A 16020-nucleotide genomic window follows, 5' to 3' on the forward strand; every position below is an offset into this window, starting at 1 on the left:
AACGTCAGTAAGTTTTTTCATCTTTTCACGGTGTATAATTTACCTTTTCATCATTACTGTTTCATTAGAAACACCGACGCAGCTCACACTAGTTTTTAGCTAGTTATATCTAGTTATTTTATAATTGAAAATCATTAATTATATTTCACCAAGGAATAATTTCTCCTTTATAGTCGAAGAACATGCCAGATTTACTCTGATCTAAAGATGAGATAACCCTCATCATCCTAGTCACACTTTCTTGCGGCGTGATCAAAGCATTTGGACCACCATTGGATGTCTTCACCCACCCTGGATTCATAACTATCGAGGTAATCCCGTACGATTGCAAGTCTACACTCAGTGACCTTGTAATCGCGTTGAGAGCTGCTTTGCTGCCACGCGAAGGGTACAGTTTACCAGAAGTATTATCAGCAACAGAAGCAGTCTTGGCTGATATATTCACAATGAAGGCGTTATTTGTTCGCTTCAAGAATGGAAGTAGGGCTTTGATGATCATTAGTGGACCAACAGCATTTGCTTGAAAGTTGTGGAGCATTTCATCTGCAGTCACGCTCTCTATAGTAACATGTGCTGTCACACCTGCATTATTGATGACCAAATTTAGCGCTTCTTCTTGTAAAACTTTACCAACTTCAGCTGCAACGTTTGCAATATCTTCTTCATTGGTCACATCTAGCTGCAGAAGGTGTAAGTTGGGATGTTCTTGAGTGAGATTCCGGAGTTCTTGAGATCCTTCATGCTGCAAAGCTCTACAAGTGGCGAATATATTTTGAGGAGGTTTTGGAAGGTGAAGAAACTGCTTGACAAACTCGAGTCCTATTCCTCGATTACAGCCAGTGATAAACACGTTCCTCAGGTAAGCCGCCATCTTGTCTAACTTATACACAGGGAACCCAAGCTCGGTTTTTGTGTCAGTATATTAGAAAAATATATTTGGTTACATGAATTTTGGAAAATTCGACAATCTGCCTTGCTTAAGACAAGCTTTATAAGCGCAATCAGAGTCTTTTACTCCTTCCTTGCTATTTTTGTTAACACATAATGCCAAATACACGAGGAGAGACTGGGGCGAGGACAAAATGTCTCCTTAAAATACAACCCCCCTCCTCCCCTCGTTTAGAATACTTTTCACGTATCTCAGCAGTCTAATTTTGACTTGAGTGTTTTATTCAGCTTAGGACCGTAGGTAATCCAGAAAAGACCCTAAAATTTTAATAATTTAATACTTGTTTTGATATACATGTATTTCCAGATTTCTGTTTGTATTTTTAACCTTGCCCCCCCTTGATTTGTATTCCCTTTTACCCTGCACTTCGAGGACAGCACTGCATATATTATCCACCGTTGTCGTGGGTCTAGGATTAAGAAGAGGGGTGGGAGGTGGTCAAAAAGTAATGGGCCAATTTTAGGGATGAACCTCGAAGAGGTTCACTTTGCCCATATTAAACTGGTGCAGGAATATTGAGAATGTAAATTTGCCTTTTTTCTGAGTTGGATATGTAATTTACTAAATTCTGTCCTCAGTTGTGATGACAGGGTCAAACGGTTACCTGAAATCTTTGTTTTTGCTTTTACATGTCACATACCAAAGTTTTTTTAATGAGTGTTTTTGTATTCTTTGTCTGGTTATTGCTACAACAGGTGCCTTTAATGCCTTTAGTGTCCATTAGTTTATTAAAGTGTCAATGAGTGTCAAAAATTGAAAGGAATAGCTAGAAATGAAGTACTTTCTTACCATGGAACAATTTCTCCTTTGTAATCGAAGAACATGCCAGTTTTACTCTGATCTAAAGATGAGATAACTCTCATCATCCCTGAAACACTTTCTTGTGTTGTGATCAAAGCGTTTGCCCCCCCAGCACGTGTCTTCACCCACCCTGGATTTATAACTATCGCAGTTATACCGTCGGGCTTCAAATCCACACTCAGTGACTTTGTAATGATGTTGAGAGCGGCTTTGCTTGCTCGTGAAGGATACATTTTACCAGAGGTATTGTAAGCAACAGACGCAGTCCTTGAAGAAAGGTTCGCGATGACTGCCTTATTAGGTACACCACTAGTCGGGTCTTCTAGTGCTGCTCGCGGCTTCAAGAATGGAAGCAACGCTTTTATGATCATCAGAGGGCCTACGGTGTTAGTTTGAAATGCTTGCATCATATGATCTGCTGTAACATCCTTTAGATCTTCTGCCAAATACAACCCAGCATTGTTAATGACCAAGTTCAAGCCCTCTTCTCCTAAGACTTTACCGACTTCAGCTGCAACTTTTGCAATATCTTCTTCATTGGTCACATCTAGCTGCAGAAGGTGTAAGTTGGGATGTTCTTGAGTGAGATTCCGGAGTTCTTGAGATTCTTCATGCTGCAAAGCTCTACAAGTGGCGAATATATTTTGAGGAGGTTTTGGAAGGTGAAGAAACTGCTTGACAAACTCGAGTCCTATTCCTCGATTACAGCCAGTGACAAACACGTTCCTCAGGTTTCGCTCCTGACCTTCCATCTTGTCTAACTTATACACAGGGAACCCAAGCTCGGTTTTTGTGTCAGTATATTAGAGGAAATATAGGTGGTTACATGTACTTTGGAGATTTCAAGAGATATCAAGAATCTGAGTCTTTTACTCCGTCCTTGCTATTTCTTTGCACTGCATTCGTTATCCACCTTTGCCGGGTGCCTTGAGAACATCAACCTTGGATTGAGAAAAGGGATGGGAGGTGGCAAGAGAGTAATAGTGGACCAAACTGGTGAAGGAATATTGAGAATGTGAATTTGATTTTTCTCTTGGTTAGAACCCAAGGGAAATACGATGCTATGAAAAAATATTACAGATTAGCTTATTCTTTCAGTAATAATATTCAAAAGCCAATTGTTTAAATGAAGCCTGTATTTGCCCGTGTGTCAGAATAAATGGATGCGTTATTTTGTGTTCTCAGAAGCCAAGTAGTGCGGCTGGAAAATCGTGCATGAGTGGGAAAAAAATTAGTAAGGGACTGGTCATTATTTATCGAGAGGGGGGCCTGGTGCAAATAGGGAGTGGGTCAGTATTTTTTATGCATAGGTTTAAGCAAAAATCAGCAAAACCATCAAAAATCATGCATAAAAAGAAGGGGGGGGGGGGGGGGGGGGTCAGAAAAAATCAAGGAAAGCATATTTCATAATGCACCAGGCCCCCCTCTCGATAAATAATGACCAGTCCCTAAAGAAATATTGTGCCTTTTTGATTTAAAGTGAATCATCTTTTAAAGTACTAGATCTGAGGAGAAGAAGAAGAAGAAGAAGAAGAAGAAGAAGAAGATGATGATGGATAAGGAGGAGGAGGAGGAGGATGAGAAGCAAGGACAAGAAAAACGAGAATTTTACGGGCTAAAAATAAAGGAGAACAGAAAAATCAAGAAGAAGGTATGTTTTAAGGAACACTGATTCGTAGTGTCTTGCATTTTTAGTAAGCGAAGTGGTCACTAACGCAAAAAGTGTGGAAGTCTTCGCTCAAGTCGCGCTTGCGCGGAAAAAAGCTCTAAAAAACAGTGTTAACGATTTTGCTTGTAAAGTTTTCCATATTGGATAAATTATTCTGAAGGCACATAGCTTAAAGTATTCCGCGCAACCCTTGGGGAAATACTGCTACGAAAGACACCTATTCACCACAACATTTTCATCATTGCTATTGCCTCATGCATAGAGTGCGCGATGCTCAGGTTGCGTTTCCATTTCATTTATTCTATGGACAGTGAAATTTTTTTCTGAGATTTTATTCTAATATCTCATTCCAGGTACCTTTCCTTACTTGACGTGACCGAAAACTAAAGCTACTTTTCCAATGGGATTTCTGAAAGGTAATAAAAATTTAGGATTATGTGATTATTCATTAGCGGATCCAGGATTCGGAGGGTTAAGTTTATTATGTTTATTATTATGAGAAAAAAAATCCCCCACGTCCTCTCCCCTCCCCCTCCCCTCCCCCCTCCCCCTCCCCTCCCCCCTCCCCCTGGATCCGACCCTGATTATTCAGGGTTTTTAGAGGAGCGATACAGATCACTGGCCACTAAATTTAAAGATTGCAAATTATTAGTGTTGCATTTTAGGATTAAGGATTTTTATGGGTCATCTATTTTAAGGATAAATTTGTTTACAAAACTCAAAACTCGGATAGAATTTACCCAGGATTATGGATTATTCAGACCGCCTTCCCCTCTCCCTAAACAGGACTTCAATTATATGTATGCATTTCAACTCATACTGGAAACCAACTTCTTAGTCCTGACCAGTTATTAAGTGCACATGTAACATAGAACAGTAATGTAAAATCTTTAGCCCCCTTTTCTTCTGTCTGCATAATAAGTGACCCTCCCCTTGAAATTAGTTGAATTATTGACCCTCCCTTTATGTAGTATGAAATATTTAATGGCCCTGCTTTTTGACTAGGTAGAAATTTAAGGGTTTTCCCGTGGATTCCTTTGGCCCACCCCCTCCTAACCTGCTAAAAATGAATGCTCCCTTACTACACTTAGGTGTGTGCAAACTATTTTACACATTGTTTAAGTTTCCTTCTTATTCACTCATTGGACCATAATGAATGGAGTCACAAAAATAATAACACATATTTTACTCAAACTTTTTTTAATTCAGAAGGACAAGCACATTCTTTATTTGTGATTCTGTCATAACCACAAGCTTCAGACTAACAATGAATTACAAGATGGAGAAAAAGGTTTAGAGAAATGGGAAATGTTAGTTTTATTCATGAGAGATTCATTTACTAGAACCTAAATAATTTCTCTTTCTGGAACTGGTAGTGTAGTTTAGCTACATCAGTCTGAGACACCTTGATCCAGCCTGTCTCTTTCATGTGGTATACTGAAACAAGAAGTCAAACTAGGTAAGAATGGTGTACCACTTATGCACTTTCTTCAACAACAACAACAACAACAACAACAACAACAAAAAGGATGTGAGACTTCTATACTGAAATGTGCAGCATTCATTAGCAATTATATATTTAGAATTTTTCAATAAGCTTTTTTGTGTTTCATTAGCAGGTTGCATTCTGGTCTAGCTTTGGTACGAAAATCTCCATGTTGTGGGAAAAGCTGGGTCAAGTTGGAATTGCAGTCGGTGTGGTCTGTCTTAAGGGACACTTCATATTTCCAGGCATCTATTTTTACCCTAAAACATTTCCACATTGCACTACAATGCCAACTTGATTTTACCAAGTTCTTTCCGCAACCTCTGAATGGCTAATAAGGCATGATGAGCAAAAGATGTTCTTCTTGAAGCAACACTAGAATGCACCATGTTCACTATCCCAAAAAAGTCTATAGGCTGAGTACGGTTTTCAAGCTGTCATCCCACAATAGACCTCCTCGGCTCTGGAGCGTTCAAGCGTAATGTTGTTCCATTTCAGACCACGTGTCATTCCCTTGAGAATAATATTCTTTGTTTGAGTTGTATCCATATTCATGTGTCTTCAAATGTGCAACAGAGCGCAAACCTTAAACAACGAAATGATACACTAGGGAATGACACGTGGTCTGAAATGGGACAACATTACGTCAGAGCTGAGGAGGTCTATTATCTTTGGAAGCCAATAATTCAAAGGTAAGACAAGGATTTTACTTACGGTTCACAACACCTCCACTGTAGGCATCTCTGTGAGTTGCATGGTAGATAGCCCTTATGCCAAGGTCATATGCTTTTTCTGGAGTCAGATCATATTTATATCCACTGTCTAGGACACCATAGGCATAGGTCGACCCAGAACCAACTGAAAACATATCATTACTGAGTCTTGTTCCATCACTGTCTACGTAGTACAGACCAGGACCCTGTAAATTACAATAACAGGAAATCAGAAAATCATTTAAGAATATGAATGAATTATCAATTCAGTTCCAGAGGCTTTATTCCTTTTGGTTTCTCTACCAAGAAATGTTGGACTCTTGTCAAAATCACCCAGACCCTTGAAGTTGATTCTTTGCCAGAGATATATAGGAATAAGGGCTCTGAGATGGAAAATGACATCAGTAGTTTTCTTCTATTTCTACTGCATTTGTAACCAATTCTCAAGAAGAGCAAACTTACCTTTTTGTCCCAGCCACAGATCATAGTACCCTGAAGACAAACAAACACAAGTTTACTGATTGCTAACTTGTGAAACAAGTGGTTTTGCAGGGCTAAAAATAATGCCCAGTCATTAGACGACATGTCTGGATAGTATTAGAATTTCTCAGGTCAAATCTTTGCCTTGCTGGTCATTTTTGACCAGTAACAAGGTATGACTGAGCTAAAACTAATTTGGCCAATAAGGATGACTGGCGACTGTCCAGTCCTTATATTCATCACTGTATTAGTAATTGTAGCTTACACTAATAAGTTTACTATTGCTTTCAATGTATCAAAATGACTATATGAAAAATGCTTGGAGCTACTCAAGGAAAAGACCCTAGCAGCTAAAATCCTGGGAGTGTGGAGAAGGGTCAGAATTTTGACTTCAAATCCTGCAAGTACTCTAACTCAAAGTAATGAACACTTTTATTTCTTTAGATATATTGATGCCTAGTTTTTCTTTTGCTCTCCAAGACCTACTAAAGTATTTTTTAAAAAGTTTTTAAATGAAGTGCTGCCCTACCATTGACAAACCCATGCCTTTGTAATAATACACCATGTTGGCCAGGATTTTAGAGGCTGCAGCAACTGATATCCTTTCTTTGTTACGTAGCTCATAGATCCTGAAAATATGATGAGAAAAGGCTTTATTAGTACATCATTGTTATCATCCTAGAAATATCAGTGTTCCCCACACAAACGCTCAACATCTTATGCTGGAATATTGAAAGTGTGGGAGTGATGTGAAGAAGGAGCATGTATATTCTTGTATTCCAGTATTATTCACAGAATTTCTTGAATGTTTTGAAGTTTGAGAATCAACAGAGACATTTGGACCATCACGTGATGGCAGCCATGACAGGAGGCACAACAATAGAGCCTTTTTCTCCTGGGAAATGGAATTCTTTGTCATGTAAATCAGATTAGAACAAATTCCATTGTTCCTGCCTCCTGTCATGGCTGCCATCATGTGATGATGCAAAGCCTCTATAGACCTAATTCATAATGGTACAATGTTTACCCACTTCAGTCCATATTTCATTTTCTCGAGAATGAGATGCCTTGTTTGAGTTGTATCCATATTCATGTGTCTTCTTATGCACCACTGTTAAACAAAGAAATAATACTTGTGGGAATGACATATGGTCTGAATTCACTCGTGTCATTCCCACAAGTATTATTTCTTTGTTTAACGGCCTAGTTAGTGGGAAAACATTGCATAAAGATGAATTAGGTCTATAATAATTCCTTTTCTCACAAGAGGTACAAACCTCTCTGTCTGGATATCTATTGCTGAAGCATAACCACAATATAAACACAATACTTTACCTGCACTGTTTGGCAAGAAGTCTCTCCCAGAATGAACAATCAGCAGCTCCTCCAGCCATAGTACCCAGAAGATAAGGATTGATTTCAATGACCTTTTTGACAGTCTGTGAAGCTAAAATTAAAAAACAAATTGGCCAATGATTACCAAATATGGAGTCCAACTTTGGAGAGACCAGACAATTCACATCTATTTATTTATACTACAGTCTGCATGAGACATTCACATCTATTTATTTACACTACAGTCTGCATGACTAAAAATAATGGTTGTTCAATTGTTGGACATGATGACTGGCCACATTAGAGGGATCAATACATGTAGCAGTCAATATCAAGAGGGATGGTCTAAGAAGTGTTTGGCTGGACAAGTCCAATAATTATGACTGGAGATTGTTTGACATTGTCTGTTGACCTGATGCTGTCTGTTGACCGGGCACTGTCTGTTGACCTGGGCACTGTCTGATGAATGGCCATTATCTTGAGCCCATCATCAAATCTTGTGTCTGATTAAGTAAGCTTTTCAATAATGTCTTTAATACGTTTGGGGAGGGGGGTCTAGCCTGAGCGAACATTTTATGTTGTGGCAAAAGGATTTCAATATTCTCGTCAGTTAGTTAACAGAGATCTAGCAGGAGCAACATTTTAATGTTATGGCATAATGTACCAGGAAAGTGCTATAAGTCAGTGCCATATACCTTTCACTAATATAAGAAAGCTAGTCTAATCTATATAATGATAATTAGATTTAGCATCCAAGTCCAGTTAGTTTATCTAATATCACAATAATAATAAATAATAATAATAAAAATAATAAAGACTTTATTAAAGTGTCAATATATATTTAGTGTATATCTTAAAATGTAAACTAACAAACCTATATAAGAGCCAGCTGTTGCTCTTGAATCAACAGCTACAATAACACCATGCTTGAATTTGAAGGCCAGTGTAGTCGTTCCATGGTCAAATTGGATTTTTACATCGCTTTCTCCATTGCTAAAAGGTTTCAGAAACTCGACCGGCTGAAAATGTGAAAGCAACCATTTTGTGATCTTTTCATACAATAACAATCAAACAGATGTTTGCTTTGATAGAAACCAACGATGATCTAGATACTAATAGGCTAAACTCCATTAAAAAGGTTTGTTTTGAACATATCTTGCATGAACCTTTCTTTTTTTTATGAAAGTACAATTTTTCCATGAGGTCCGTGACTAAGCATTTTTGACAATTGTTCACACACAAAAAAACTAAAACCTACATCCATTCCTGACGGCACAGCAAATCGGCAATCATTCATAAAATCAGGAGCTAATTCACTTTGTATTTCTTGCTGGTTCATAAGAGATTTCGGCTTCCCAAAGACATCATTTAACGAGAAGTTCTGATAAGTACTCGCCACAGAATGAGCCGCCATCTTGAATATCTCGATAAAGAAGAACTGGGGCGAGTTTATGATTCGGAATAATCCGGAACTACTTCGGATGCGCTCGAAAGAATGTCGGATGACACTCGGCACTAGTGTCCAGTCTGTTCGGGATATTCACGCCGGTAATTTGCATATTGTCACCTTGGAGGAGGACACGTTTTTGTTGAAGAAAATGTCTTCGCCAATTCTAGCTGAATTTTACAATCAAAATCAGTTTTATTCCAGCAGTTTCCATATAGAAATAGCAAAGAACATACGAAAGTCATGGAAGGTAAGTTTTGTTTTATTTTTGTTGCATTTTTTCAGTGTTTTATGACCGAATTTCTACTCCTGACTTGGACACGTGACGACGAACATGTCCTCGTTCTTGGTCTTCTCGTGTTTAAAACTCTGGTTTTCTTTAGTTTTATGTGAAATATATAGGTTAGAGGAACATTTGAAAGGTTTTAAGAAGGTCTCTTTGTATAAAGGAAAACTTTTGTGTGTATATTGTAATAAAAATTTGAAGAAAATTTATATTCCCCAACCCTCCACCTAATTTGTTTGTTGATAATGTAGTATTTTTTTAATATGTTTATAGAATGGGCTAGTATCATAAGCAGTAATAGTTTTTGTGAACTCTCTCTTTAGATAAAGAAAAGTTTTAGTTTCAATATTTTTATGAGAAACTTCCCTCACCCCTCCCCTCCCCAAAATATTAAGATTGTTATGACCGTATAAAGTTGTCATAATGTATTTATCACTAAAATTAAATTTTGTTTTGCAGTTGTCAAGATGTGAGAAATATTATCCACTATAAACATCAGGCAGCATAACTCAATTGTATTACACCTGGACATGAAGAACAAGTCCATACCACTATACCAGACACTGGTAAATTGTGTTAGAAGCTGAGGAAAAAATAATGCAATACTTGCCAAGATGATTGACATGTTGAAGAAATGAGACTTCAAGTACATCATGGAATGGCTTGGTAAAAAAATGATATATCTGTACTTCTACAGTATATACATGGTACTTTATAATGAAAGATGAGGAGAAAATAAGGAAGAATAATGAAACACTAAAGTTTCTACTTTGATGACCAGATACAGGTGTATCTACCTGATGATATGCACTGTGACTTGGTTAATTCTAAGAGACTGTGTTGAAAATGATAAAGAATTACCATGAAGAGATATGTACTGTGGCTCAACCTGGTTTATAAAGAGACTGTTGTGACCTTCTAGGCCATTTTACCCTTGATGTCCTACGGATATCTACCAGGTGATATGTACTGTGGCTTTACCTGGTTTATTACACCATAAGGTCTGGGCTTAACTCATATGTTGCTCTAGCCATGAAAGCTCAAGTAGCTTTCAGCTAGATGTATTGTGAATCTAAAGCCCTGCTCAGAGGATTGGAGGAGATGGAGGTGGAATCATTAGGTAGGTATTTAGTGAAATATAAGGGAAATTGGTTTTGGGGGGCTGGAGGCTGTTACATTTACAGAGTTTGCAACCAAGCTAAAATTGTTAGGTTTTTCACCGATATTATAATAAATTATTATTAAAAACTTACATTTTCTTGTACACAACAGAGCTAAATATAATGGCCAGTCATCGGACAATGTCCAGCCAGAATTTTGAAACTTATCTGGTCAAATCTTTGCCTTAATTTATCGCTAAAGTTACTTCTATTATCAAAAACATGCAAACTCCGTAGTTGTGATTTTTCCATTGGAATTTGGTTTTGACTGATTAGGGTATTGACTGATTAGTTTTGATTGACAGCAGCGAAAAACCAAATTTCAGCATTCAGCTTGCAGCTACAGAGTTTGCATGTTTATAGAAAACAGTAATTACACCTTGCTTTTCTGGTACTTAGGTGGTCAAAAAAGTACAACATGTAACCTCTTAATTTGCTTTATTCAACAGCTTGTCTGCAATAGCATTCCCTGTTTGTGATAATGAAATACAGAAACAAGCATGAGATACTCTTGAGTGACAAACAAGTAAGTAAAGATAGTTGTACTTTTAGCCAGTATACTAAAATAAAGCATACAGTGGAAAAAAAAAAAAAAGCCGAGAGAGTTCCAGTAACCTCTCAAATCCCCTCATCTGCTTATTGTTTGTATAATCCAAAAATGTCATTTTTTCACCTAATCAGTCGGTACCTTTCATATTTTTTACTGGTGACAGCGAAAAATCACATTTCAAGTGTGCAGCTCGCAGACACAGAGTTCGCATGTTTATGAAAATTGCAGTAACTTCTTTTGGAAAGATTTCACAAATGAAACTAGATTTTAGGGTTGCTAGTATTATTACCTGTAGGATTAATTTGTATTAAAAATAATGTACTTTACTTGCAGATAAAACAAGAAAATGTCATGATAAAGAAAGATTCCACCCCAGCAATGTTGAGATGACATGCAGCCAAGAAGATAGAGAAGAAACAAGAAACCATAAATAACAGGAAAAAGGATAAAGCAAAACTTAAAGATTTGCTAGAAAAAAAGAAAAAAAAAAAAAAAAAAAAAAAAAGAAAGAAACACAGGGCTGGAAATTACAGTTGCAAACATTATTTAAAATGTTTATTTTGTGATTATATTTTTTCCTATTAGCAATTTCACCAAAAACTAACTCTTTACGAAAGTTAAGAGACTGCAACCAAAATTTTATATCTTGCAACATTCTTTTTTTAATTTCCAGTCCTGAAGATAAAATTGAAATGTGGGACAAAATAGAAAAAAAAAAGAGTAAATAACTGGGCTGGAGGACTGGCTAAACTAGCTATCATTATACATACAGTAATTTTATTAATTTTTGTTTTTTTACTAGTATCAAAATTTTGAGTTTAATTTTTGCTAAGGATAAATACTTCTTAAATACTGTACCAAAAAAATCCAAGCAAGTAAAAAAAAAAAAAAAAAATCCTAAGCTAAATGAAAAAAGAAATTACCATATCAAAATATTCTACAAACAAAAGTTAGGAATTTCTGCATTTTTGATGTTTATATTTATAAAATGATTTGAAAATGCAATAATATTAACCATGGTCTACTCATTTCAAATTTAAAAAAAACAAATGTTTTCCGACTAATTTTCATAGCCAGTCCTCCAGCTAAAGTATTAGGTACAGGAGAGTGAAGCATTAATACTGAAAATCAAATAGGAATTGGCAATGGATTATATCAAAAAATTCCAGCCTGGAAAAAATGCATAATCTAATCAAAAACTTCAAAAATTAATCAAACCTAGTTAGGGTTCTCAGTAAAAACCAAACAGGGGGAAAAAGGGAAGAAAAGAGAAAAAACCTTTGACTTTATGTTTCAGTTTATTTGGCTTTAATTTTAATTTCACATAGATACTGTATCTACTGAGAACCCAGCTAGATAGCAACAATACTAGAGATAAATGTCTGTGCATGCTTGCTTTTAGTTAATTTTCCAATAACTAAATCAACTGAAATAATTATGTGGGAAAAGAATTTCTGACTTAACAAAAAAGGAAGGGTGGTATACTTTTGTGGGACAAAGAGTCTGTATTATTTGCAAACCTCTTTCATTCATGTGAAAGAATTGATATGCAAGAGTTACCTTTTTGACATTTCATGAATTCTATTTTTCATATAAAATTGAAAGCAAATTTTGCTTTTGAAAAAATAAGTGCAAAGCACAAAGCTAGTTTCAACTAATTGCCTCCTAGCATGCACAGACATTTATCTCTAGTGTTGATAGAAACACTCTCCTGGATCTAATAATTATTATCATTTATTGTTTGTATACCACAAAAATGAAATACACTTGATACCTCCCACGAGGTCCTGCCAGCACCTAACAGAAGCTGCCCCACCAGGCCAGGAAACCATAAAAGGCGGTACAACATTGCTGATTCTCGGCAGAGTCTAACCTTGAGGCCATGATCAGATGACTGCTCTGAAGTTGGAGGTTGTCGGTAAGGATACCGGGTGATGGCTCTCAGCAGATTTCGTGTGAGTGCGCTGATGGCATGGATGCCAGTCAATGTGAAGGTTAGTGCAATTAGGAGCAAAGATAATCATATCGTACTATTCATGGGTGTGTACAGCAGTGATAACTTAGAGGCGGTGTGCTCAATAGACTTGCATAAGACACCATTCAGACTTTCATACAAGTAGATTATCAAGCTGGGAAGACTAGGAGTTGAATCATTTCTAGGTGACCTAATCTTGCGTGAATGATGTTCGGCTAGACTGATACACAAGGTGCTATTATAGGATTGTAATTTAATAAGTTATTTCACCAGCAAAAACAAGACCTCAGTTTCTTTTAAAAAAATATTATTAAAAAAGTTATTACAAAATAATATTAAAACAATCTTAAAATGTTCTTGACTATTAAATAAATACAAAAACAGGTAAAGAAAAAATAAATTCTGGATGTTATAATTCTTCATGTCTTTACAAGCAAAATGCATTAACTGTGAAAAAAAAACTTGTGAAAAAAAACAAAAATTTAACATGAAGAAACAGCAAAATATTAAAGTAATTTTCAAACATCTTATTTTCAAAGAATCACAGAAACAAAATCAAAAACTACCTGTAACCGATATTTTATGAAACTGAGGTCTTGATTAAAACGTTCATGTAGGATTTTACCAATATTAATTGAAAGCCAATTTAAAAAATTACCAGCATAATTGAAGTATTGACCCCAAAAAGCAAGTGACTTAAAATTGACAGCAAATGGTTTGAATCATTTGAAAATCTTTTGTTCAAGTTATAAAACATGTATCATTGATTAAAATATGTTAATTCAAAGACAATGTGCTTTGCCAAAAAGACAACTTGTCAAAAATTGCTCAAGCTCAAAACATTACCATTTGGAATTTTGTTTTTATTATTCTGATCTGAATAAAAACTGCAAAAAGGTTCGTTGTTTACAATAAAAGTCTTGTACAATTTGACTCATTGATATTTATATATTAAGCGTTTAGACCAGAATAATTCAGCTGTGCAAAATCCTGAATAGACAAAAGTGCATACAATGAAATTGAAACCCAAAAAGGTTATGTAAAATGGAAAAAAAATCAATAGAGAGGACAAGGTGAGCCACAAAAAATGGCATTGAAACACCATACCTCACAACCAAGAAAGAAAATCTCTTGATGGATTGAAACTATCATTACAAGTAAAACCAAGAGTTGTTTTACCATGTCCAAAGCACTTGTATTATATGCACAAGCTGTCCAAAATTTTCAAACTATTTTGAGTCAAATTTAAAATTATTTTGAATCAAACCTTGGCAAAAATTAGATCTTGTTTTGAGCTCCAATTTGATGAAATCATGATACATGTTGTTGAAAGTCATTACAACTAAAGTCACTTGCAATCATTTTGTATCGGTTTATTATGGCTCATGTACTTCTGCCGAGAAGTTTTTGCTAGTGAAATAACTGAATCTTAGGTTAAATACAAGAAAGAGATAAAAAGTAAGATCAGATAAGGTTAAACTAAGGATTAAACTAAGGCTCTCTCTTTCCCTTAAATATTAAAGAGATAGGAATAAACTTTCAGAATTTTTAAAAAGATTCAAACCACTAATCTAAACAAACAACTTACTGGCATTAAGCTACAGCTGAGTTTTTTCTTCATTAAATTGATTAGAGTAGATTTTGTATGAATGACGACATGTTCCATGTTGTAATATTTAAATGGTTCTCATTATCGGCATGAATTTCATCCACTGTGCCATACAAAATCTACTTGCATCAGCTGCCAACTCTTTTAAAAAAGTGCATTCTTTTCCCCCACTCATTATTTAATAGGCTGTTTGCATTATTGCAGTCATGTACATGTTACTACAATCACCAAAATCTTATTCAGTTACTCATCGAGATAAGATAGAAAATTTTGGAAGTATTTTGGTAGTGAAAATAAAAGCGTTATGCAAACAGTCTATTATAATAATGAAGATAAGTGAATACAAGTGACATTTGGATCCCTAGGGACACATAAGCAATTAAAAATGAAACAAATCAGTAAGTCAGATGCCCAGCCCCTTAGCAGACTCTGAATACATTAATACTTAATTGAACATATTATAGACCCAGCCCTTTAGCAGACTCTGAATACATTAATACTTAATTAAATAAATAATAAACCCAGCCCCTTAGCAGACTCTGAATACATTAATACTTAATTAAATAAATAATAAACCCAGTCCCTTAGCAGACTCTGAATACATTAATACTTAATTGAATTAATTATAGACCCAGTCCCTTAGCAGACTCTGAATACATTAATACTTAATTGAATACATTATAGGCCTTAGTCCTTTAGGGAAACAAATAGATTGTTCATGGTAAAGAGTCCATGTTAGCTTTTCATATTAAATTACATGGTGGTAGTTTCCTTTTCGGGATAGACCAGCTCATTTTTCACAAGTTAGTAGCCTAGAAACTTCGTTATTTTAGCCTTCACAAACCAGTCTTGATAATCACATACACTTTATGGATGTCTGAATACCGCCTTAAGTCTATTGATCACATCACTCTAAGATATACATCACTGTTGTGCAGTAAAACCTATGGGTAGTGGGGCATGGTTATCTTAGAAGTCTCCTAATTGCACTAATCTTCACAGTAAAAAGGCTGGCTTGCCATCAAGGTACTCTCACGAGTCTGTAGGGGGTCAGAGTCTGATATCCTTATCAGCAGTCTTCTACATCAGAGCAGCCACCTGGTTGTGGTTTCATAAGATGGCTCTTGTCGGGACAGTAAGTACTGCCTGGTCCTGGTCTACCGGGGTAGTTAGACTTGGTGCTGGTGGGACCTCAGGGAGGTATTTTTTTTTTGTAAGTCCAAAAAGGGCGTGGAGAGGGTAAAGATGGAATTCATTAAAAAACAAAGGAAAACCACTAAGTCCAAAATCAAACTTTATTTTTACAACAATAACACAAGTAACAACAAGCTTACAAGTCAAAGAAGAAATGATATGAAGTGGAAAATTTATAAAGTCTCCAAAAAATTCTAAGTCTTACCTACAAAAATTGCTAAGTGCCTCCTCCTTGATTCTGAAAAAATCTAAGTCCCCTATCAATAATATAAATGCTCCCCCCATATGAGTATCACCTCCCCCATATGAGACCCCGTTCGCCCCATACGAGTATTCCCTCCCCCCATAATAAGAATACCCCTCCCC

The 16020-nt window shown here is 36.0% G+C and overlaps 3 protein-coding genes and 2 long non-coding RNA genes across 6 annotated transcripts; 2 read left to right on the top strand and 3 right to left on the bottom strand.

Moving 5' to 3' along the window:
- Positions 1-14: 14 nt before the first annotated feature.
- Positions 15-1036, bottom strand: LOC116296430 (uncharacterized). The gene has a single exon (XM_031704447.2). The coding sequence runs from the start codon at positions 869-871 to the stop codon at positions 146-148; it is 726 nt and encodes a 241-aa protein (XP_031560307.2). The 5' UTR covers positions 872-1036; the 3' UTR covers positions 15-145.
- A 171-nt stretch (positions 1037-1207) lies between these two features.
- Positions 1208-2516, bottom strand: LOC116296429 (uncharacterized). Its single transcript, XM_031704446.2, has one exon. It carries the CDS (start codon positions 2500-2502, stop codon positions 1735-1737), a length of 768 nt encoding a protein of 255 aa, XP_031560306.2. The 5' UTR covers positions 2503-2516; the 3' UTR covers positions 1208-1734.
- Positions 2517-3145: 629 nt separating this feature from the next.
- Positions 3146-8253, top strand: LOC116296433 (uncharacterized). The gene is made up of 4 exons (XR_004197131.2): positions 3146-3401; positions 3773-3835; positions 4629-6517; positions 7679-8253. It is a non-coding gene; the product is annotated as an uncharacterized LOC116296433 (long non-coding RNA).
- LOC116296427 (proteasome subunit beta type-5) lies at positions 4603-13119 on the bottom strand. 2 transcript variants are annotated; one of them, XM_089033885.1, is made up of 7 exons: positions 12651-13119; positions 8308-8452; positions 7434-7545; positions 6628-6727; positions 6081-6110; positions 5620-5824; positions 4603-4856 (listed from the first exon to the last, which is right to left on the bottom strand). In XM_089033885.1, the coding sequence occupies exons 1-7, from the start codon at positions 12723-12725 to the stop codon at positions 4759-4761; spliced, it is 765 nt and encodes a 254-aa protein (XP_088890011.1). In that variant the 5' UTR covers positions 12726-13119; the 3' UTR covers positions 4603-4758. The 2 variants fall into 2 exon arrangements, with proteins under 2 accessions (XP_088890011.1, XP_031560305.2); XM_031704445.2 differs by lacking the exon at positions 12651-13119 and adding an exon at positions 8692-8953.
- Positions 8970-15740, top strand: LOC116296432 (uncharacterized). The gene is made up of 4 exons (XR_004197130.2): positions 8970-9130; positions 9626-10286; positions 10776-10852; positions 11210-15740. It is a non-coding gene; the product is annotated as an uncharacterized LOC116296432 (long non-coding RNA).
- Positions 15741-16020: the final 280 nt, after the last annotated feature.

The sequence above is a fragment of the Actinia tenebrosa genome, unplaced genomic scaffold (genome assembly GCF_029948245.1).
Source record: "Actinia tenebrosa isolate PJP-AT-01 unplaced genomic scaffold, QUT_ActTen_1.0 PGA_scaffold2__45_contigs__length_23673736, whole genome shotgun sequence".
Classification (NCBI taxonomy): Eukaryota; Metazoa; Cnidaria; class Anthozoa; order Actiniaria; family Actiniidae; genus Actinia; species Actinia tenebrosa.